This window comes from Anomaloglossus baeobatrachus, chromosome 8 (genome assembly GCF_048569485.1).
Source record: "Anomaloglossus baeobatrachus isolate aAnoBae1 chromosome 8, aAnoBae1.hap1, whole genome shotgun sequence".
NCBI lineage: Eukaryota > Metazoa > Chordata > Amphibia > Anura > Aromobatidae > Anomaloglossus > Anomaloglossus baeobatrachus.
This window is the reverse complement of record NC_134360.1, coordinates 39,083,688-39,108,216: the sequence shown is the minus strand read 5'-3', so window position 1 is coordinate 39,108,216 and position 24,529 is coordinate 39,083,688. Positions and strand designations below refer to the sequence as shown.

General features: G+C 49.1%; 1 protein-coding gene across 1 annotated transcript in view; it reads left to right on the top strand.

Moving 5' to 3' along the window:
• Positions 1 to 21,999, top strand: part of NCKIPSD (NCK interacting protein with SH3 domain) — a 104,347-nt gene extending 82,348 nt beyond the window's left edge. The window contains exons 9-13 of the mRNA XM_075321492.1: positions 12,259 to 12,339; positions 18,253 to 18,381; positions 18,979 to 19,071; positions 19,154 to 19,326; positions 20,929 to 21,999. Coding sequence (XP_075177607.1) covers positions 12,259 to 12,339; positions 18,253 to 18,381; positions 18,979 to 19,071; positions 19,154 to 19,326; positions 20,929 to 21,132 — 680 coding nt within the window. The 3' untranslated portion in view covers positions 21,133 to 21,999. The remainder of the gene's footprint in view (positions 1 to 12,258; positions 12,340 to 18,252; positions 18,382 to 18,978; positions 19,072 to 19,153; positions 19,327 to 20,928) is intronic.
• Positions 22,000 to 24,529: the final 2,530 nt, after the last annotated feature.

Below are 24,529 nucleotides of genomic sequence, written 5' to 3'. Positions count from 1 at the left end.
CCTCCTCCTGCAGAGGAGCCGGCTTCTCAGCAGGAGAAACACCAATTTCGATTCCCCAAACGTACGCGCAATACGTTTTTTGATCACTCTAACTTCAGGGACGCTGTCCAGAAGTCCAGAGCGGTCCCGGACAAGCGCTTTGCTAAACGGCACACAGACACGCGTTATCCCTTTTCACCTGAAGTCGTTAAGGGCTGGGCACCCAAGGTGGATCCTCCAGTCTCTAGATTGGCTGCTAGGTCCGTTGTGTCTGTTGCCGATGGCTCATCCCTGAAGGATGCCACTGACAGACAGAGCTCTTGGTGAAGTCTATTTATGAGGCCACGGGCGCGTCTTTCGCCCCGGCCTTTGCGGCCATGTGGGCTCTCCAAGCAATCTTGGAATGTCTGACTGAGATTAATGCCGTCACGCGGAATTCTGCTCCGCAGGTTTCTTCCTTGACCTCTCAGGCATCAGCATTTTCGTCCTACGCCATGAACGCCAAAAGTGGCAGTCCGTAGGGCCATGTGGCTGCGCGAATGGAAAGCAGACTCTGCTTCCAAAAGGTTCTTAACTGGTTTGCCTTTTTCTGGCGACCGTTTGTTTGGCGACCGGTTGGATGAGATTATTAAGGAATCCTCGGGAAAGGACTCCTCCTTACCCCAGTCCAAACCTAAGAGACCTCAGCAGAGGAAAATCCAATCGAGGTTTCGGTCCTTTCGTCCCTCCGCCAAGACCCAATCCTCTTCGTCCAACCGGCCGGAGAAAGGCCAGAGGAACTCCTATGCGTGGCGGTCCAAGTCACGCCCCCAAAAGGCCGCGGTAGGCACTGCCTCCAAGACTGCCTCCACATGACTCTCGGCCTCATCTAGCCACATCCTCGGTCGGTGGCAGGCTCTCCCGCTTTGGCGACGCCTGGTGGCCACACGTTCAAGACCGATGGGTGAGAGACATTCTGTCTCATGGTTACAGGATAGAGTTCAGCTCTCGTCCTGCGGCTCGTTTCTTCAGAACCTCCCCACCCCCCGCACAGGCCGACGCACTTTTTCAGGCAGTGGACGCTCTAAGGATAGAAGGAGTTGTGATTCCCGTTCCCCTTCAGGAACGTGGTCGCGGATTTTACTCCAACTTGTTCGTGGTGCCAAAAAAGGACGGGTCATTCCGTCCCGTTCTGGACCTCAAGCTGCTCAACAGACATGTGAGAACCAGACTGTTTCGGATGGAATCTCTCCGCTCGGTCATCGCCTCGATGTCACAAGGAGACTTCCTAGCATCGATCGACATCAAAGATGCTTATCTCCATGTGCCGATCGCACCCGAACATCAACGTTTCCTGCGTTTCGCCATCGGGGACGAACACCTCCAGTTCGTGGCATTGCCTTTCGGCCTGGCGACAGCCCCACGGGTTTTCACCAAAGTCATGGCATCCGTCGTGGCGGTCCTGCACTCTCAAGGCCACTCGGTGATCCCTTACTTGGACGATTTCCTAGTCAGGGCCCCTTCTCTGGTGGCGTGTCAACAAAGTCTTACCGTCACTCTGGCGACTCTCCAGCAGTTCGGGTGGATCATCAATTTCCCGAAATCCAAGTTGACGCCGACCCAATCACTGACTTACCTTGGGATGGAGTTTCATACCCGGCCAGCGTTAGTCAAGCTACCGCGGGACAAACAGCTTTCTCTGCAGGCGGGGGTGCAGTCACTTCTTTGGAGTCAGTCACACCCCTTAAGGCGTCTCATGCATTTCCTGGGGAAGATGGTTGCAGCTATGGAGGCAGTGCCGTTCGCGCAATTCCATCTACGGCCACTCCAATGGGACATTCTTCGCAAATGAGACAAGAGTGCTGCTTCCCTCGACAAGAACATCTCTTTCCCTTGCAACCAAAACATCACTTCAGTGGTGGCTCCTACCCACATCTCTGTCCCGGGGAAAATCCTTCCTACCCCCAACCTGGGCCGTGGTCACCACGGACGCGAGCCTGTCAGGTTGGGGAGCGGTTTTTCTCCACCACAGGGCTCAAGGAACCTGGACTCCAATAGAATCGTCCCTTCAGATCAATATCCTGGAGATAAGGGCAGTATATCTAGCCCTATTGGCTTTCCATCGGTGGCTGGAGGGCAGGCAGATCCGAATCCAGTCGGACAACGCCACTGCCGTCGCCTACATCAACCACCAAGGCGGCACTCGCAGTCGTCAAGCCTTCCAGGAAGTCCGGCGGATTCTGCAGTGGGTGGAAGACACAGACTCCACCATCTCCACAGTTCACATCCCGGGCGTAGAAAACTGGGGAGCAGATTTTCTCAGTCGTCAGGGCATGGACGCGGGGAATGGTCTCTCCACCCAGACGTGTTTCGAGAGATCTGTCGCCGCTGGGGAACGCCGGACGTCGATCTCATGGCGTCACGACACAACAACGTCCCGGCCTTCATGGCACGGTCTCAGGATCACAGAGCTCTGGCAGCGGACGCTTTGGTCCAGGATTGGTCGCAGTTTCGACTGTCATACGTGTTTCCCCCTCTGGCGATGCTGCCCAGGGTACTACGCAAGATCCGGTCCGAACGCCGTCGCGCAATTCTCGTCGCTCCAGACTGGCCGAGGCGGTCGTGGTATCCGGAGCTGTGGCATCTCACGGTGGGTCAACCGTGGGCACTTCCAGACCGCCCAGACTTGCTGTCACAAGGCCCGTTTTTCCATCTGAATTCTGTGGCCCTCAATCTGACTGTGTGGCCATTGAGTCCTGGCTCCTAGCGTCTTCAGGGTTATCTCAGGATGTCATTGCCACCATGAGACAAGCCAGGAAACCAACATCCGCCAAGATTTATCACAGGACTTGGCAAATCCTGGTGCTCTGATAACGGTGTTCCTCCATGGCCGTTTGCATTACCCACATTTCTTTCATTCCTACAATCTGGAATGGACAAGGGTTTGTCCCTCGGCTCTCTCAAGGGCCAAGTGTCGGCGCTCTCCGTGTTTTTTCAAACGCGTCTAGCTAGACTTCCGCAGGTCCGCACGTTCCTGCAGGGGGTTTGCCACATGGTTCCACCTTACAAACGTCCGTTGGAACCTTGGGATCTTAACAGGGTCCTGACGGCTCTTCAAAAGCCGCCTTTTGAGCCGCTGCGGGATGTCTCTCTCTCCCGTCTTTCTCAGAAGGTGGCCTTCCTGGTGGCAGTCACATCACTTCGGAGAGTGTCCGAGCTTGCAGCGCTGTCATGCAAAGCCCCCTTCCTGGTGTTTCACCAGGATAAGGTGGTTCTGCGTCCGGTCCCGGAATTTCTCCCTAAGGTGGTATCCCCTTTTCATCTAAATCAGGATATCTCCTTGCCTTCCTTTTGCCCTAATCCAATTCACCAGTGTGAAAAGGATTTGCACTCTTTGGATCTAGTGAGAGCACTCCGGTTCTACGTGTCTCGCACGGCGCCCCTGCGCCGTTCAGACGCGCTCTTTGTCCTTGTCGCTGGCCAGCGTAAGGGCTCTCAGGCCTCCAAGTCAACCTTGGCTCGGTGGATCAAGGAACCGATTCTCGAGGCCTACCGTTCTTCCGGGCTTCCGCTCCCTTCAGGGCTGAAAGCCCATTCTACCAGAGCCGTAGGTGCGTCCTGGGCATTGCGGCACCGGGCTACGGCTCAGCAGGTGTGTCAGGCAGCTACGTGGTCTAGTCTGCACCCTTTCACGAAGCACTATCAAGTGCATACCTATGCTTCGGCAGACGCCAGTCTAGGTAGGCGAGTCCTCCAGGCGGCGGTTGCCCACCTGTAAGAGGGGGCCGTTTTCGGTTCTTTTTATTGAGGTATTGCTTTACCCACCCAGGGACTGCTTTTGGACGTCCCAATTGTCTGGGTCTCCCAATGGAGCGACAAAGAAGAAGGGAATTTTGTTTACTTACCGTAAATTCCTTTTCTTCTAGCTCCTATTGGGAGACCCAGCACCCGCCCTGTTCCCTTCGGGCTGTTGTTCTTTTGTGTACACATGTTGTTGATGTTGATTTGTCCTTTGGGTTCATGGTCTTCAGTTCTCCGAACATCCTTCGGATTGAATTTACCCTAGACCAATTTATAAGTTTCCTCCTTCCTGCTTTTGCACCAAACTGAGGAGCCCGTGGTCCACGGGAGGGTGTATAGGCAGAGGGGAGGGGTTACACTTTTTAAAGTGTAATACTTTGTGTGGCCTCCAGAGGCAGAAGCTATACACCCAATTGTCTGGGTCTCCCAATAGGAGCTAGAAGAAAAGGAATTTACGGTAAGTAAACAAAATTCCCTTTTTTTGGAGAATTTGGCTTTAGAAACTGTACTGTCCCTCAGTTACTCCTCCTGGAAACATATGGACAGCTTACCACCCTCCTTTCTAGAAGGAATAACAGAGGATTTCAATAAGACTTTTCTGTTTTTTTGTTCTTGCTTTGGAGGTCTGTTCATGTGTCCATAAACCTACTCAAAAACCTGTTTGCAGATGGGCATTTCCAACCCGTGGATCTCCAGCGGTTGCAAAATACAACTCCCAGCATGCAATGACAGGCATAGATTGTAACGGCATGCTGGGAGTTGTAGTGTGCAGCAGATTGGGAAACAGCAGTGGACAGATCTTTCTCTCAGTAAACTGTACACGTTCTGTGCATGGCAGGAGGGAAAGTGAGGGCAGATATCACAGGAGGTCAGCCCCACCGACTGCAAAATCCAATACTTAGCCCCAGAGGCATGCAAGCCCCGATAGATTTTATTTTTTGTGGTATTTTTATGGTAAGGTATTTTTTTTTTTTTTAACTTCGTTTTATTAACAATTTCAAACATGGTACAACGGACATTTGCCATATTAAAATAGCTCCGTACATAGATAGTAATATTTGAATATAACAATGAACAGTCATATAAAGTCCATAATATCTTTAGCACTTAAGATAGAACAATGTTATTATCCATACTTCTTATCATTTGCATATATATCTAATTTATGGTAAGGTATTTTGCAGCGCTATTTATGTAAAAAAAATACCGTAAATGAGACGGACTCTCATAAGCCATTGGGGTCAGTTATATTTGCCCGCACAACATGACATTGATTGAGGAGCGGTGGAATTATTCTTATATTCTGGACTCGGATTTTAGTTACTTCTTTAGTTAATTATCTGCATTTTGATGAAGTTTACAAGGACGAGCTCCCGGCAGCTCCTCCACGCATCGTATCTACTGTTCTCCAGCCGCCTGAACACGGACATATAAGCCTCGGTACATAATAAGTTTCTGTGCGAGCGGCGGTTCAAGCTTTGATGAAACGAAACGTTTCACCGAGTGACGCTTTTTTTCTGTGCAGAAATTCTCAGGACTAATCTGCCCGTCCATTATGTTCTATATCCAGCAAAGTGGCCGATTTGCACAGACCGTAATAGACGTCTTATAAGTTGGATGAAGGTAAAGATTTAGTTCTATTAAGCACTTTGTCACTTCTGAATTGTTAGCTTTTTACAGTTAGGTCCAGAAATATTTGGACAGTGACACAATTTTCGCGAGTTGGGCTCTGCATGCCACCACATTGGATTTGAAATGAAATCTCGACAACAGAATTCAAGTGCAGATTGTAACGTTTAATTTGAAGGTTTGAACAAAAATATCTGATAGAAATTGTAGGAATTGTACACATTTCTTTACAAACACTCCACATTTTAGGAGGTCAAAAGTAATTGGACAAATAAACCAAACCCAAACAAAATATTTGTATTTTCAATATTTTGTTGCGAATCCTTTGGAGGCAATCACTGCCTTAAGTCTGGAACCCATGGACATCACCAAACGTTGGGTTTCCTCCTTCTTAATGCTTTGCCAGGCCTTTACAGCCGCAGCCTTCAGGTCTTGATTGTTTGTGGGTCTTTCCGTCTTAAGTCTGGATTTGAGCAAGTGAAATGCATGCTCAATTGGGTTAAGATCTGGTGATTGACTTGGCCATTGCAGAATGTTCCACTTTTTTGCACTCATGAACTCCTGGGTAGCTTTGGCTGTATGCTTGGGGTCATTGTCCATCTGTACTATGAAGCGCCGTCCGATCAACTTTGCGGCATTTGGCTGAATCTGGGCTGAAAGTATATCCCGGTACACTTCAGAATTCATCCGGCTACTCTTGTCTGCTGTTATGTCATCAATAAACACAAGTGACCCAGTGCCATTGAAAGCCATGCATGCCCATGCCATCACGTTGCCTCCACCATGTTTTACAGAGGATGTGGTGTGCCTTGGATCATGTGCCGTTCCCTTTCTTCTCCAAACTTTTTTTCTTCCCATCATTCTGGTACAGGTTGATCTTTGTCTCATCTGTCCATAGAATACTTTTCCAGAACTGAGCTGACTTCATGAGGTGTTTTTCAGCAAATTTAACTCTGGCCTGTCTATTTTTGGAATTGATGAATGGTTTGCATCTAGATGTGAACCCTTTGTATTTACTTTCATGGAGTCTTCTCTTTACAGTTGACTTAGAGACAGATACACCTACTTCACTGAGAGTGTTCTGGACTTCAGTTGATGTTGTGAACGGGTTCTTCTTCACCAAAGAAAGTATGCGGCGATCATCCACCACTGTTGTCATCCATGGACGCCCAGGCCTTTTTGAGTTCCCAAGCTCACCAGTCAATTCCTTTTTTCTCAGAATGTACCCGACTGTTGATTTTGCTACTCCAAGCATATCTGCTATCTCTCTGATGGATTTTTTCTTTTTTTTCAGCCTCAGGATGTTCTGCTTCACCTCAATTGAGAGTTCCTTAGACCGCATGTTGTCTGGCCACAGCAACAGCTTCCAAATGCAAAACCACACACCTGTAATCAACCCCAGACCTTTTAACTACTTCATTGATTACAGGTTAACGAGGGAGACGCCTTCAGAGTTAATTGCAGCCCTTAGAGTCCCTTGTCCAATTACTTTTGGTCCCTTGAAAAAGAGGAGGCTATGCATTACAGAGCTATGATTCCTAAACCCTTTCTCCGATTTGGATGTGAAAACTCTCATATTGCAGCTGGGAGTGTGCACTTTCAGCCCATATTATATATATATATATATAATTGTATTTCTGAACATGTTTTTGTAAACAGCTAAAATAACAAAACTTGGGTCACTGTCCAAATATTTCTGGACCTAACTGTATATAAGGCTTCATTTATTGCTGGGTGACGACCAATACGCGTGCAGCGTCCCTGGGGTTGTCAGTGTTTATTATAGAGCGTTTCCAGACTCTCTTTAAAAAGATTGCCTTTTGGAGAAAGTTGGAATTTGCAGAAGTACCATATTTTTCGGTTTATAAGACGCACCAGATAAGACGCACCCCAAATTTAGAGGAGGAAAAAAAACCAAAAAGGTAAAAAAAATTTGGGGTTTGTCTTAAAATCCGGTGATGGAACTAGGGTTACAGGAGACAAGGGTGGTGGAGGAGTAGGGTGATGCTGCGGGCGGTGTGGTGGGTGCTGTGAGGTAGACAACTTACAAAAATTGTTGGCGGTGCGGGCTTCAAAGAAATGATGCCCGGAGTCTGAGTCGCACGCGCCACCTCTGGGTGCCATTTTTTATCCAGCAAATCGCTGGCCGTGGCGCACAATATTACTAGGACGCATCACACATAATTCCCTTCCTAGCGACGTCGCTGTGGGAGGCGAAGAACCCTTTTTTTTTGTAAGGGGGAGGTTCGTGCGACGTCACACAGCGGCCCGCCAATAGAAGCGGAGGGGCGGCGACCAGACGCATTAACGACACGCCCACCTCGTTGCCGGCAGGGCGCAGGTACATTATTGTTCGTCGTTCCTGGGGTGTCACACGTAGCGATGTGTGCTGCCTCAGGAACGACGAACAACCTGCGTCCTGCACCAGCAACGATATTTGGGAACTGAACAACGTATCAACGATCAACGATAAGGTGAGTATTTTTGATCGTTAGCGGTCGTTCGTAGGTGTCACGTGCATCAACGTCGCTAACGAGGCCGGATGTGCGTCACGAATTCAGTGACCCCCAACGATATCTCGTTATCTCGTTAGCAATGTTGTTGCATGTTTCGGGGCCTTAACAGTCTCGCACCCTAACAATCTATTTTAAACTATGCTACCCGGCTAATCCACCTGTCCCCCCGCTACTCCCCGACCTCTCCTCTCTGCCAATCCCTTCACTGGCTTCCCATTGCCCAACGACTCCATTTCAAAACACTAACTATGACATACAAAGCCATCCACAACCTGTCTCCTCCTTACATCTGTGACCTGGTCTCCCGGTACCTACCCGCACGTAACCTCAGATCCTCACAAGATCTCCTTCTCTACTCCCCTTTATCTCCTCTTCCCACCATCGCATCCAAGATTTCTCCCGTGCCTCCCCCATACTCAGGAATGCTCTGCCACAACATATTAGACTCTCACCTACCTTGACAAGCTTCAAAAGGAACCTGAAGACCCACCTCTTCCGACAAGCCTACAACCTGCCGTAACCCTCAGTCTGATATAACACCGCACAATCAGCTCTACCCTCACCTACTGTATCCTCACCTATCCCTTGTAGACTGTGAGCCCTCGCGGGCAGGGTCCTCTCTCCTCCTGTACCTGTCTGACCTTGTATTGTTTATGATTATTGTACTTGTCCCTATTATGTATACCCCTTTCACATGTAAAGCGCCATGGAATAGATGGCGCTATTATTATTTATTATTATAATGATCTACTATTTCGTCGATGAGGCTGCTCTGGGGTTCACACATTTTTGAAAGGTTGAGGGAGCGGAGATTAAAGAGCTGATGGTTCCTTTGGTGCCACACCTTTCGGCGGTATGCACATATTTCAGATTTGCTACATATTTGCTTATCTGTATAATTTCTGGCATGCTTTAGATTTGTTGCACACGCCATTTTAACCCATCCTGTAATGGTGTCTTATTTTATATACAGGATTTTTGGATACATAAAAGGAAGGTGCGATTAATCCCGCTGTGATGGAGGAGCCGGACAATGGCTCTGCCTCCTGGGTGGCCTTTTTTCCTTTCCGTTTTTTTTTTCCCCCCACATCCAGTCTTTGTGGTTTTTGTTTGCACTCTGTGATCTTTCTCCGTCTGGTTTTATGTATTTATTATTCAGTAAATGAATGTCACTTTGTGTTAAAAGCTCGCAAGTCGCACAAGAAAAGCGAAGAGACAGAAGCGCTCGGTGTGCTCCACCCCCGTGTGCGGATATTTCAGTGCCAGGCGGAAACTAAGGAGCAGAACCATTTATATATCACTGCAAGACGTTAAAGAACGTGTACTGTGGATAAATAAAGGATTGTAAATCCACCGCTCCCGGCGCGTGGACGCCGCTCCTAGTAACAGGCTGCAATCATCAAATGTGAAGGTGTTGAGCAGGCGGAAAAAAATAAATAAATTCATCCTGTCGTAACAGTGTGCTGGTCGTATATTGTAATGGCCTCCATCAAATGTAACAATCATCGTGGAAACAATTGTATGTATTGTGGGAAAATGGCTTTACGCTACCGATCCGGTGCAAGTACTGAACACAGGAAAAAAAAACCTTATAAATTCCGTTCGTAGAGGGGTTACTGGTTTAAATGGTTTTCAGACCCCTAAAAATTGGGGTCCCCCACTGTCCGCATCATGTTGTATGGTCGTGGCAGCCAGAGGCTGTCCTTTGTGTTGACTTGTCCTCCATAGGATACGCCATTGCAACTGTTTAGAGTTGTATTTGTGGCCAAAAATGAAAATGTCCCAAAATTTAATGAACTCTGATGCTTTCATTCTGATCTCCGCTGTTTACTCTACGAGCACCTCTGGAATATTTGTTTTTTAAAGCGCACTAATCACCAGGATTTTCCTATATAACCTGAAGCCAGTGCTGTACTGGCACTTTCAGGCTGATTCTATACATACCTTTAGTTGTCAGCTCGGATGTATAGGTTTTGAAACCCAAGCAAGTAAAGTTTGTAAAATCAGCAATTTGTTGAGTGACAGCAGCTGAGGATCAGTTAATAGCTGGGGGTATTCATAGTTATCATCTCCCCCTGTTACTTATGCTAATTCTGTTATACAATCATTTTAGTTTGTGACTAAAAGGACCTGTGCTGATGTCATACCCATGTGACCAGAAGGAGCGAGGCCTCAGCCAACATAGCTGATGCCAGGAAGCAATATTTTTTCTGTTGGTTGAGGCCCCGCCCCTTCTGGTCACATGGGTATGACATCAGCACAGGTCCTTTTAGTCACAAACTAAAACGATTGTATAATAGTATTAGCGCAAATAACAGTGGGAGGTGATAACTATGAATATCCACCCCAGCAGCTGATCTTCAACTGCTGTCACTCAACAAACTGCTGATTTTATTAACTTGCTTGTGTTTCAAAACCTATACATCCTGGCTGACAACTAAAGATATGTATTTAATCAGCCTGATAGTGCCAGTATAGCACTGGCTTTAGGTTATATAGGAAAATCCTGGTGATTGGTGCTCTTTAACTATACACACTTATATTAAAGGGGTTGTCCACTACTTTTACATTGATGACCTATCCTAAGGATAGGCCATCAATGTCTGATCAGTCGGGGTCCGACACCCCGCACCTCCGCCGATCAGCTGTTCTTGATCATAAGGGCAGCAGTCAGCCGGAAGTGTGCTGCTCAGTCTCCTGATAGTGGCCAAAGCCAGATACTGCACATCCGCCTCCTATTGATCTTTATGGGAGTTGGATGTGCAGTACCCGGCCGTGGCCACTATCAGAAGACTGGAGCAGCGCCGGAGCTGAGCACTTCTGTCTGCTGGCACTTGAGAGTAGCTGATCAGCGGGGGTGTGGGGTGTCAGACCCTGCCAATCAGACATTGATAATAGGCCATCAATGTAAAACTAGTGGACAACCTCTTTAAACACTATTAACGATGTGTTGGGCTGCTTTCACACATCAGTTTTTTGGCATCAGGCACGATCCGGCGAAAAAACTGTTCAGTTGCATCACTTTTTTCCATCAGTTTTTTGACAGATCCGGTGTGATACTGAGCATGCTCAGTTAAAAAAAAAAAAAACTGACCGGCGGCCATAGGCTTCCATATAAAACAAGCCGTACGGCGCTGGATCCAGCGTGATCTTTTTTTTTTTTTTTTTGCCGGACACAAAAACGTTCACTTCAATGTTTCATCCGGCCGCCGGACAAGTAAATTTTACCAGATCCGGCAAAAAACTGATGAAACGCAAGGCCATCAGGCACAATCCGGCGCTAATAAAAGGCTATGAAGGAAAAAAACTGATCCGGCGGCAACAGACGCCGGATTTGTTTTTTCATGTTTTTGCCGGATTGTGCCTGATGACCAAAAACTGATGTGTGAATGCAGCCTTATAGAAAAAAAAATAAAATTATTAGTTGGCGTCTTGTGCAGAATATCTCATTCTCTGTGTGAAAGGTCCTGGAGGGGCTGTAGTGAAGCTTCGGGGGCAGAAAATGACCTTAAAGCTCATTACGTTTATTATGAAATCTATAAACGACTTGTTAAAGAAAAAAAAAAAATTACTAGATTGAAAAACGACCTTGAATTTCAGGCATCGTAAGCTGTTTTGGGGCTTAGGAATTTGGGGCGGACGTCTGCTGCATTGTCGATTTTAATCCCTTTTACGCCTGGTGAAGCCGTCCGTGCCCTTCCTTGGTACGGGAATACACGGGCTCCCTGGGATCAGATGTGACTGAAGCCAACTAGCTAAACATTTAAGGTCTTTGAAGTGTGAGCTTTCCACCGCGGGGACGGATTGTGATGCAAGTTGGCAGCTCGTCGCCCACCCCGTCCTGAGACGATAAAGACGGTGGTGTCAGCAGAGCACATGAAAGCGAGCGAGGCAGTAACGGCACCATCTTCATTGTCTCTGATTATAACGCCATTAGAGTGTGAATATTTTGACGCTAATCCCTGCAATCAATTCTCTAAATTCTTTCGCTTTCTGGATCGGGGCCAGGTCTATGATCCACAAACACCAGTTTCCCAAAAGGAATGTTTTCCTCTTACTGACAAAGGAGACCGAGGTCGATGCAAAGTCATCCGAAGAGTTCCGTAGTGTAATAATGTCTGCTTAATGAATGACCCTGGTATCAGCGCGGAATTGGCCCATGTGTCCTTCGTTGTTGGGATCGGTGAGGGTTGCAGCGATTGGACCTCTTAGATGAGTAGGGATGCCATTTGGGTCACATTGGCGTATAGCATCCAATGCAAGAGAATCTGATGCAATATTAGAATTCTCTAATATTCAGTTTTTCTATAAAAGTGGAGACGTGATCCTAAATTTATATCCTCCTCTCTTACAGAACACCAGAAACTCTGCTACTCTGCATTAGTTCTGTCCATGATCTTCTCTATGGGAGAACCTCTTCCCTATCATCATTATGGTAAGTGTCGCTGGAGGAACGTAGTGTTCCTGTGACATCTGTACGTGTTTGTATCACCAAGCAGAGGTAGTATATACATAGATGAATATATTGATTATACAGTCATGGCATCCTTGAAATTGTTGCTGAAAATGAAGTATTTCTCCTAGAAAGTTCTTGCAATTACCGTATTTTCAGGCGTATAAAGCCTGCTTTACACGTTGCAATTTCGCATACGATATCGTATGTGATTTGTAACGCCCCCATCGTATGTGTGGCACGTTCAATTTGTTGAAAGTGCCGCACAAACGATTAACCCCCGTCACATATACTTACCTTCCATACGACCTCGCTGTGGGCGGCGAACGTCCACTTCCTGGAGTGGAAGGGACTATCGGCATCACAGCGACGTCACGCGGCAGCCGGCCAATAGAAGCGGAGGGGCGGAGCTGAGCGGGACGTAAACATCCCGCCCACCTCCTTCCTTCCGCATTGTGGGCCGGGAGCCGCAGGACGCAGGTAAGATCTGTTCATCGTTCCCGGGGTGTCACACTGCGATGTGTGCTGCCCCGGGTACGATGAATAATCTGACGTGCAATTCTAGAGAAAGGTACGATGTGTATGCGATGAACGTTTTAACGTTCAATCGCACGTATCTGTCACACACTGCAATGTACCTTACGATGCCAGATGTGCGTCACTTACGACGTGACCCCGCCGACACATCGTAAGATATATTGTAGCGTGTAAAGCGGGCTTAAGACGACCCCCAAATTTTCCAGTTAAAATATAGAGTTTCGGATATATCGTATATACTAGAGTATAAGCTGACCCGAGTAATGCCCCCATTGTTTTGTAATGCCCCCTGCAGTAATGTCCCCATTGTTTACTAATGTCCCCTGCTGTAATGTCCCCATTTTTTAGTAATGCTGTAATATGCCCATTGTTTAATAATGTCATCCTGCTGGTTCCCCCCTTGTCCCCTGTTATGCCGTAGTTTACACACAATAAAAGATTTTATCACCTGTCCTCTGTTCCCACGGTGCCGCCTTGCAGTCCGTAGGAACATAGACCCCCTCCGTCATAGTGTCCGCGAACGGAGATGCCGCTGCAGAATGTTGTCATGGCTTTACTGCAGTTGAATGATTTACAGCGCCACAAAGCATTCAGCTGCAGTAAAGCGCTGACAGCAGCGGTGGACCTGTGTATTGGACGCGGTCATGGAGGAGTGCTTCTCGTGGACCGCAGGCACATAGACCCCTCCATGATTGCATCCAATACACAGGGCCGCTGCTGCTGTCAGCGCTTTACTGCAGCTGAATGCTTTGTGGCGCCGTAAAGCATTCAACTGCAGTAAAGCCATGATAACATCCTGCAGTGGCCGCTCCGTGCATTGGTCGCTATCACAGAGGGATCTATGTGCCTGCGGACTGCAAGAAACAGCTGGAGGTACCACGGGAACGGAGGACAGGTGAGAATATCTTTTATTGTGTGTAAAGCCATGTCGGCACCTTGCACCGCCGTATAAGACGACACCCGACTTTTGAGAAGATTTTTAGGGGTTAAAAAGTAGTCTTCTACGCCGGAAAATACGGTACACATGTTTTGTTATACACATGTTCATTTTCTTTGTGTATATTGGAACAGCACAAAAAAATAAAATATAGAACAAAAAGGCAAACTGGGCATAAATTCACACGACTCCAGAAATGGGCCAGACAAGCTTGTTTACCCACAATTTTAGAAAGGTGCCAACAATTAAGTGATTCTTGTACAAACTCGCCTATGGCAAGTAATGTGTGGGGGTGGGTAATATGAAAATCACACCTGAAACCAGATAAAAAAGGAGAGAGGTTGAGTCCATCGTCGCATTGTGTGTCTGTGTGTGCGACACTAAGCATGGATAGCAGAAAGAGAAGAAATCTGTCTGAGGACTTGAGAAACAAAATTGTTGAAAAATATCAACAATTTCAAGGTTATAAGGCCATCTCCAGAGATCTTAATGTTCCTTTGTCCATGGCGCACAACATAATCAAGAAGTTTACAACCCATGTCACTGTAGCTAATCTCCCTGGAAGTGGATGAGAGAAAAACTAATGAAAGGTTGTAATACAGGATATTCCGGATGGTGGATAAGTAGCTTCAATCAAGTTTCAAAGAAATTCAAGCTGTCCTGCAGGGTCAGTGCATCAGTGTCCCCGCAAACTATCCATCCACATGTGAACTAAATGAAATGCTATAGAGGAGACCCAGGAGGACCCCACTGCTGACACAGAGACTGAAAAAAAGTTAGACTGCAGATTTGCCAAAATCCTACTGGGAAAGCGACTTGTGGACAGATGAGATCAAGATAGAGCTTTTTGGTAAGGCACATCATTCTACTGTTTACTGAAAACGGAATGAGGCCTACAAAGAAAAGAACACAGCACCTACAGTCACACATGGTGGAGGTCAGAGATGTTTTGGGGTTATCTTGCTCCCTCTGGCACTTGGTGTCTTGATTTTGTGCAAGGCATCATGAAATCTGAAGATTACCAAAGGATTTTGGTTGGCAATGTAGCACCCAGTGTCAGAAAGCTGGGTTTGCTTTTTACTGTCGATCATGGCTCTCCCAGCAGGACAATGACCCCAGACATACTTCAACAAGCCCCCAGAAATGGATGGAAACAAAGCGCCGGAGAGTTCTGAAGTGGCAGCAATGAGTCTGGACCTAAATCTTATTGACACCTGTGGAGAGATCTTAAAATTGCTGTTGGGAGAAGAGAAGACGCCTTCAGATATGAGACCTGGAGCGGATTATAAAGAAGAGTCCGAGATTCCAGGAGAGAGGAGTAAGAAGCTTGTGGACGGGTATAGGAAGAGATTGATTGCAGATATTTATCCCAAAGGGTGTGCAACCCATCATTAATTTGAGGGGGTCAAAAATTTTGTACTGCTCATTTTTGGAGTTTTATATGAAGTTAAGTCAAATTTGACGGTTTTTATTTGTTTTTTTTTGATTGGGGAGGGGGTTGTCCCAATATACACAAAGGAAATTAACATGTCTAATTGCAATAATTTTCTGGGAGAAATACTTTTATTTTCCTCAACAATTTCAAGGGTGCCAACACTTTCAGCCAGGACTGTATGTGTACATTACCGCTGCTTTGTAGTAGCAAATCAAAAGTGTAATATATAGTATATTAGTGTGTGTGTGTGTGTGTGTGTGTGTGTGTGTGTGTGCATATATATATGTATGTGTGTGTGTCTGTATATGTGTGTATATATAATGCGTGTGTGTGTGTGTATATGTGTATGTATGTATGTGTGTGCCCAGGCTGTACATACCATTAGGGTGCAGCTCGGGTGTTTAGTCAGTGAAATCCAACTTTATAAAGTTTGAAAATTCGTGCACTTTTTGATTGACGTGTGCACCTCTCTCCTAATTTCCGGGCGTGTTATGCACGTTCATTCCCGCCCCCCGCCGCCTGTTCCTCCCCCTCTCCTAATATCCGGGCGTGTTATGCACGTTTATTCCCGCCCCCCGCCGCCTGTTCCTCCCTCTCTCCTAATGTCCGGGCGTGTTATGCACGTTTATTCCCGCCCCCCGCCGCCTGTTCCTCCCCCTCTCCTAATATCCGGGCGTGTTATGCACGTTTATTCCCGCCCCCCGCCGCCTGTTCCTCCCTCTCGCCTAATGTCCGGGCGTGTTATGCACGTTAATTGCCGCCCCCCCACCGCCTGTTCCTCCCTCTCTCCTAATGTCCGGGCGTATTATGCACGTTTATTCCCGCCCCCCCGCCGCCTGTTCCTCCCTCTCTCCTAATGTCCGGGCGTGTTATGCACGTTTATTCCCGCCGCCTGTTCCTCCCTCTCTCCTAATGTCCGGGCGTGTTATGCACGTTTATTCCCGCCCCCCCCCCCCGCCTGTTCCTCCCTCTCTCCTAATGTCCGGGCGTGTTATGCACTTGTATCCCCGCCCCCCCGCCGCCTGTTCCTCTTTCTCACTGGCCGTATGTAAATTTCTCTCTCCAGAAACATGGCGCCGGAGTTGGCACCTGCGCATAGCACTTATCTCCGGCGCCATGTTTCTGAAGCCCGCTGTACTTTGTATTTTGTGCCCTCGCTTCTTTAGATCCCGTTGTGACAGCGGGACCGTGCGTGGTCACAACAGGACTGCAGAACAGCTGATGAGAGGGCGCGATTAGCTGCAGGTAATCGCGTCCTCATCAGCTGTTCTCCAGTCCTGTTGTGACCACGCGCGCTCTCGCTCTCACAACGGGATCTGAAGAAGCGAGGGCGCATGCGCCGGCCTCTCCTGCAAAATACTAAGTACAGCAGGCTTCAGCAACATGGTGCCGGAGATAAGCGCTATGCGCAGGTGCCAACTCCGACGCTATGTTTCTGAAGAGAGAAATTTACATACGGCCAGTGAGCAAGAGGAACAGGCAGTGGGTGGGGGGAGGGGCGGGGATAAACGTCCATAACACATCCGGACATTAGGAGAGAGGTGCACACGTCAATCAAAAAGTGCACGAATTTTCAAACTTTATAAAGTTGGATTTCACTGGCTAAACACCCGAGCTGCCCACTGATGGTATGTACAAACTGTGCCTGATAGTGCCAGTACTGCACTGGCTGCACCTTATAGACGAAAAACCTGATGTTTGGTTCCCTTTAACGAGTAACCCAGTTAACGAGATTTTCGCTTAACAAGCAAAGCTTTCTGTAAATTTATAACTCTGTTTACGAGAACGCTTTGCTGTAGGAGCAAAATACTCACCGCACACACTTCCGGTTCTGCACATCCACCACGTTCTGACCCACCCTTGCATTCCACACAAACACACACATGCATGCACAAAACACACACACATATAGTATTATGCTCAGCTTACCTTCCGTTCCATCGCCGGCCTCCTGGGTCTTGTAGTTCGCCCGTGCATCGCGACGAGAGAGGAATCCTCGCGGCGAACTACAAGACCCAGGAGGCTGGCGATGGAACGGAAGGTAAGGTGAGCATAATATGTGTGTGTGTGCGCGTGCCTGGAATGATAGAATAGGGGACCAGGATGGGACATTTAACAAGTTGTGGAACGAATTGTCTGCATTGCAGTGATTTCCTATGGGAAATCTTGCTTTGCTGAATGAGTAACTTGGTTAACAAGCACAGTCCCAGAACGGATTGTTCTCGGTAACCAAGGTTCCGCTGTAAATAAAGTGTGTGTGTGTGATTTTAATATATTATAATATATATATATATATATATATAGATATAGATATAGATATAGATATATAAATATATATATATATATATATATATATATATATATAGATAGATAGATAGATAGATAGATATATAGATATAGATATAGATATAGATATAGATATAGATATATATATATATAGAGAGAGAGAGATATGGATAGATATATATAGAGAGAGATATATATCTATATATCTATATCTATATCTATATATATTTTTATATATATAATATTTATATTGTGTTATTTGCTACACTCCCCTGTCTGCAATAAAGGCCAGAAATGCTGAGAACCTGGTAATGGAGCTCAAGCAAGTCCGGGTCAGGGGAGCTCCCCAGTCCAATAAAACCACCAGAGATCCACATCTTGCAGATACAATATGGCTATGTTCCGGGGGACATATATTTACTGGCTGATTTGTGTGTGTGTGTGGGGGGGTGGCTGACTTCTGAAGTCGATTTTGGCCCCTGGCAAGGGTTGAGTGGCCTGGCTTCGCAGGCAGGATTCCGTCAGGCATATTTACAATCGGACTTTGGGTTCTCATTTGTTTTCCCTCTAAACACACTCGCAAATGGACATATGTTCATAGTAGCGGTGCTCACAATCAATGATCCGAGAAGTGAATCGCACCATATGATGTGCAGCAGCTGGGAAAATAAATACATTCATACCACTCTCGTTACCACAGAGCATCTCAACTCCCAGTTTGTCCAGTTCCTGCTTGAAGTGATTGAGGACGGTCTGCCTTCTGACACCACCGAGCAGCTGCCGGATCTGTTCGTCAGTGTGCTGCTGGCATTTAACTTGCACATAGCAGGTATGTTTTATAATCCAGAAATAACTCCACTCAAGACGTAAACATTCAGGAGTGACTGCATTTAAGACCAGTATATCACTTCAGACATGTCACACACAGGATACAGAGCGCTGACAACTACTAATACTGACCTTACAGTAGTGTAAAAAGTGGCTGTGGAGGGTCAGGACATCAAACTAGAGCTTATATAATAGTGCTACCTAGATACTAGAATATAACTACTATAATAGTGCCCCCTATGTAGAGGAATATAACTACTATATTACTGCCACCATGTACAAGAATATAACTACTATAATACTGCCCCTATGTACAAGAATATAACTACTATAATACTGTTACTATGTATAAGACTATAACTACTATAATACTGCCCCCTATGTACAAGAATATACCTACTATAATACTGCCCCTTATGTACAAGAATATAACTACTATAATACTGCTGCTATGTACAAGACTATAACTACTATAATACAGCCTCTATGTACAAGAATATAACTACTAGAATATTGCTCTTATGTATAAGACTATAACTACTATAATACTGCTGCCAGAGGCTAGACGCCTTCTCCATTGTACTTTTTTGTATTCTAGTTCCAGCAAACAATGTGATTATGAAAACTCTGTGTAAACGTCCCAATGTGAAGATCTTCACAGAGAAGCTTCTTCTGCTTCTGAACAGAGGCGGTAGGTGCGGTGAATGTGCCTCCATGTTCCGGTTCATGTGATGAGGCGATCACTTACCCGTCCTGTCCTCTCTCGTTATCAGATGATCCCGTTTGTATCTTCAAGCACCAGCCTCAGCCCCCACACGCTGTGCTGAAGGTCCTGCAGGACGTGTTCGCCAGCTCAGACACGGCCAATATCTTCTACCACACTGACATGATGGTTATGATCGATATCATTGTGCGCCAGATTGCGGATCTGTCTCCCGGAGATAAGGTGAGTCTGGTGCCGGCACAAAGAGCGCTGCCATTCCTCATCTTCCAATGGAGTTCTTCTAACCGCATGTCTTTCATGGCACTTCAAGAATCCACATGTCCAAAAATGTCCACATGACAGCCCACCATTAGAGCTTCTACACATGTAATGGTCACAGGGTGGGCAAACAACGGTCTACCATCTGGTTATGATTCCATGGGACGTATATGCTGCACGTTTTCCACTGTGGATTTGGAAAATCTGTCGTGTATTAAAGTTTACATGCAGAAACCGCAAAAATCCACAGCCGATTTTGTCACTGTAGATTTGCCTCATTGGACGTACCTTTTAAAGGGATTGTCCAGGACTTTGGCAATCACTATAGGATCAAGTAGGTTGCTGTGGTGGGTGCTGTGCTGGTTGCAGGCGCTGTGCTGCCTGTGTGGAGCAGAGTGGGGCGGCGGCGGGTGTCACAGATGCTCGGGTAGCGGTGCAGGCTTCAAAGAAATGGCGCCCAGAGTCTGTTCTTGCGCAGGTTGAGCTCTCAGTTCAATGACAAGCAGAGAGCTCATCTGCTCATGCGCCATCTCCAGGCACCATTGTACTGGTAACTCAATGGGAAGACTGCTATACGTGTGCGGATGAGATCTTTAGCCGAGAGCTCAATCTGCGCACGTGCCAATTCCGGGCGTCATTATTTGAAACCTGCACCACCGACAGAGCATCTCACCCTCAGCACCGCCCTGCGCCACACAGCTCCCCGCACCGCAGCCAGCACAGCTCCCCCCCACCGCAGCCAGCACAGCTCCCCCCCCACCGCAGCCAGCACAGCTCCCCCCCCACCGCAGCCAGCACAGCTCCCCCCCCACCGCAGCCAGCACAGCTCCCCCCCCACCGCAGCCAGCACAGCTCCCCCCCCCACCGCAGCCAGCACAGCTCCCCCCCCCACCGCAGCCAGCACAGCTCCCCCCCCCACCGCAGCCAGCACAGCTCCCCCCCCCACCGCAGCCAGCACAGCTCCCCCCCACCGCAGCCAGCACAGCTCCCCCCCACCGCAGCCAGCACAGCTCCCCCCCACCGCAGCCAGCACAGCTCCCCCCCCACCGCAGCCAGCACAGCTCCCCCCCCCCACCGCAGCCAGCACAGCTCCCCCCCCCCACCGCAGCCAGCACAGCTCCCCCCCCGCAGCCAGCACAGCTCCCCCCCGCAGCCAGCACAGCTCCCCCCCCCCGCAGCCAGCACAGCTCCCTCCCCACCCCCACCGCAGCCAGCACAGCTCCCCTCCCCCCACCACAGCCAGCACAGCTCCCCCCCCCCCCCCCACACACACACACCGCAGGTAGCACAGCACCCCCCACCCAGTAAGCTACATTCACATTATAAGGTGCACCCTTCAATTTCCTCCCAAATTTTTGGGAGGAAAGGTGCGTCCTATAATCTGAAAAATACGTTAGCGATAGAGAAGCTGTATTCTCTTTCCTGGAGGAGGGCTTCTCTGCATGCATTGCTTGTACGATGCTGCATGTCCGCACTGAGAACCTCCGCTCTTCTGAGCGCGGCGTAATAAGGCTTCCGTTATCTCCCGCTTTGTGGTGCAACTACTGATCACTCCCCTCTCTGCAGCTGCGGATGGAGTACCTGTCTCTGATGCACGCCATCATCCGCTCCACTGACTACCTGCAGCACCTGCACCGACGGCAAGACCTGCACAGCATCATGCAGCGTATTCTCCATGAAGAGGAGGAAGGACCTCACAGTCAGATGGACAAAATGATCATCCAGGAAATCTACAAGGAATTTCCTCGGATCTCCCCCGAGAGCGGGTGAACGAGCTCCGGCGGGGGGGGACATATGTTTACAAAGCTGCCTCTGTCTGCAGAAATCTCAGCTTGACGGTGACTTGCCGCTTCTGTACTGGGGTCCTAGGGGGCTGCAGCGTCTTTTGCTGTATTTGCGAGGTGTTTGTGCTACTGAAAGTAAGGAAATTCATTTTGCATTGGAGGAAGGTCCCATAAAGCGTTTCAGACCGAACTCTAAACTCCTCATTATGTAATGAGATAGGGGAACTTTACCTGGAAGCTTAATGCCTCCTGTTCTTTCTGATCCTGCCAAGTTTAAGATTTTTCTATCAAAACTGACTGGTAACCAGTAACGGTGAATGGGGCGACTGCTTGGCATTATGGGATGATTCTCCTGAGGGCCCTGTTACCTTCTGAGAAGATCTCACATCTCTGATCACCACTGATCTCCAAAATAAAAGGGCTCTGGAGTTTAAGCCCTATTGGTAGAGCTCGGAGATTTCTGTTAGTAGACAGAATGGGTCTGATAGTAACAGCAATTTTTCAGCAGTGTTAAAGGGGTTTAAAATCTCACTTTACAGCCTTTCCTTACTAGAAATGGATGATTGTCTGAAATCAGTAATTAGTATATGCATTTATAAGACATCACATGAATACATACTGACCAACTTTTCCAGTGCAAAATTCTCCACCCCTGGTACCAATGCAAATCGAACATTGGGTCTGGTTTAGCCAAGCCATGTCCCTTTGTAGGACTAGTAAATCTGGGTTGAAAATAAATTTGTGAGGGACTGGATCCCCTCCCCCCCCCCTTCCTCCCCGCTTCTCTGCCGTTCCTCCCCGCTTCTCTGCCGTTCCTCCCCCCCCCCCTTCCTCCCCGCTTCTCTGCCGTTCCTCCCCACTTCTCCGCCGTTCCTCCCCCCCCCCCCCTTCCTCCCCGCTTCTCTGCCGTTCCTCCCCGCTTCTCTGCCGTTCCTCCCCGCTTCTCTGCCGTTCCTCCCCGCTTCTCTGCCGTTCCTCCCCGCTTCTCTGCCGTTCCTCCCCGCTTCTCTGCCGTTCCTCCCCGCTTCTCTGCCGTTCCTCCCCGCTTCTCTGCCGTTCCTCCCCGCTTCTCTGCCGTTCCTCCCCGCTTCTCTGCCGTTCCTCCCCGCTTCTCTGCCGTTCCTCCCCGCTTCTCTGCCGTTCCTCCCCGCTTCTCTGCCGTTCCTCCCCGCTTCTCTGCCGTTCCTCCCCGCTTCTCTGCCGTTCCTCCCCGCTTCTCTGCCGTTCCTCCCCGCTTCTCTGCCGTTCCTCCCCGCTTCTCTGCCGTTCCTCCCCGCTTCTCTGCCGTTCCTCCCCGCTTCTCTGCCGTTCCTCCCCGCTTCTCTGCCGTTCCTCCCCGCTTCTCTGCCGTTCCTCCCCGCTTCTCTGCCGTTCCTCCCCGCTTCTCTGCCGTTCCTCCCCGCTTCTCTGCCGTTCCTCCCCGCTTCTCTGCCGTTCCTCCCCGCTTCTCTGCCGTTCCTCCCCGCTTCTCTGCCGTTCCTCCCCGCTTCTCTGCCGTTCCTCCCCGCTTCTCTGCCGTTCCTCCCCGCTTCTCTGCCGTTCCTCCCCGCTTCTCTGCCGTTCCTCCCTTCCTCCCCCCTTCTCTGCCGTTCCGCCCTTCCTCCCCCCTTCTCTGCCTTTCCGCCCTTCCTCCCCCCTTCTCTGCCTTTCCGCCCTTCCTCCCCCCTTCTCTGCCTTTCCGCCCTTCCTCCCCTCCCCCCTGCCTCCCCCCCTTTTCCACCCTTCCCCCCCCCCCCTTCTCCGCCCTTCCACCCTCTCTCCCCCCTTCTCCACCCCATACTTTCCCCCCACTTCTCCACCCCTTTCCCCAGTCTTTACCCATAGCCAATGAAAGTCGGCCATCTTCCCTGGGTCCGGCCACACTTTTTTTTCTTGCGGTTACGCAGGTGACTTTTGAGGTCTCCATAGGAGCAAGGACAATTATGGTAGTCACCTGCTGACGGCAGCACTTGTTGCTAGGCAACAGTCCAGGACATGCTGGGAATTGTGCTTCCACTACAGATGGCGGAGAGCGTCAGAATAACGTTTCTCTTTAAAATATAAATGACCTAGTAAATCCCTAATGTAAGACACATTAATATGCAAGTTCTTGGCGTATGGAGTTTGGGGCAGTCGCCCGGAGTGACACATAACCGTGCAGGAATTATTAACCCTGTATAACCAGAATTAGTAAAAAAAATATATATAGATATTTTATTTTACCAGCATGTGAAATAATGAGCGTCTCGTGCGTCTGTTGCACCTTTCTACTGGATATTGCTAATCTGCAGATTTCTCTATTTTACTAACCAGATGCTTTACTGACCGGGTTGCATGGGTCTGACGGATGATATTTTTTTAATTGAAGCCGCCGCAGATTATTTTATCACACGTGTTTGATTGCAATGGGCATGTTTTATATAGAACAATGGCATCAATGGAAGAAAACGGACGCTCGGCCGCAGCAGGTCGGATCCACGGTCTCCACTGTGCGGTCATTATGTTGTGCATCCTCTGTCTTGATTAGTCCCGTTCTATAAGGTCATATTGACTGACGCTGAGCTGATATCTGAAGCGCCTTTTAATATTAGATTAGGTGATTGCATTATAAGCGATTTCCTAATGTAGTGTTAATTTTGGAGGAATAGCTCGGCACACACTAGTAACCCGCAGGGCTGCTGGGAATACATCCTACCATGGTGCAGAATCCTTCAGAGTCCAGGCTTCTGTACAGGTGACTATATCCTACTGTAAGGTATTCGCAAATTCTTTCAAGGGGTCGTCCACTACTTTACAAAACATTCTGAAGATATTCTCCTATCGGACTGGTGCCGCTCTTGCAATTTCTCCGCCACTTTTTTTCTTCCCTCCTTCCGTAGGGGACGACCGATGATCGGATGCAGCCTGTCACATTAAGTCCGAGCTGAAAGAGTTAATGGAACATCATTCAACTTTTCCCAAAAATTGGGATTGCTGAGTGCACCACTCAAATAACACAGCGCCTCACTGGAGACCGGCCCGGCCGCTCTGGGACGGCCCGGCCCGGCCGCTCTGGGGCGGCCCGGCCGCTCTGGGGCGGCCCGGCCCGGCCGCTCTGGGGCGGCCCGGCCCGGCCGCTCTGGGGCGGCCCGGCCGCTCTGGGGCGGCCCGGCCGCTCTGGGGCGGCCCGGCCCGGCCGCTCTGGGGCGGCCCGGCCCGGCCGCTCTGGGGCGGCCCGGCCCGGCCGCTCTGGGGCGGCCCGGCCCGGCCGCTCTGGGGCGGCCCGGCCCGGCCGCTCTGGGGCGGCCCGGCCCGGCCGCTCTGGGGCGGCCCGGCCCGGCCGCTCTGGGGCGGCCCGGCCCGGCCGCTCTGGGGCGGCCCGGCCCGGCCGCTCTGGGGCGGCCCGGCCCGGCCGCTCTGGGGCG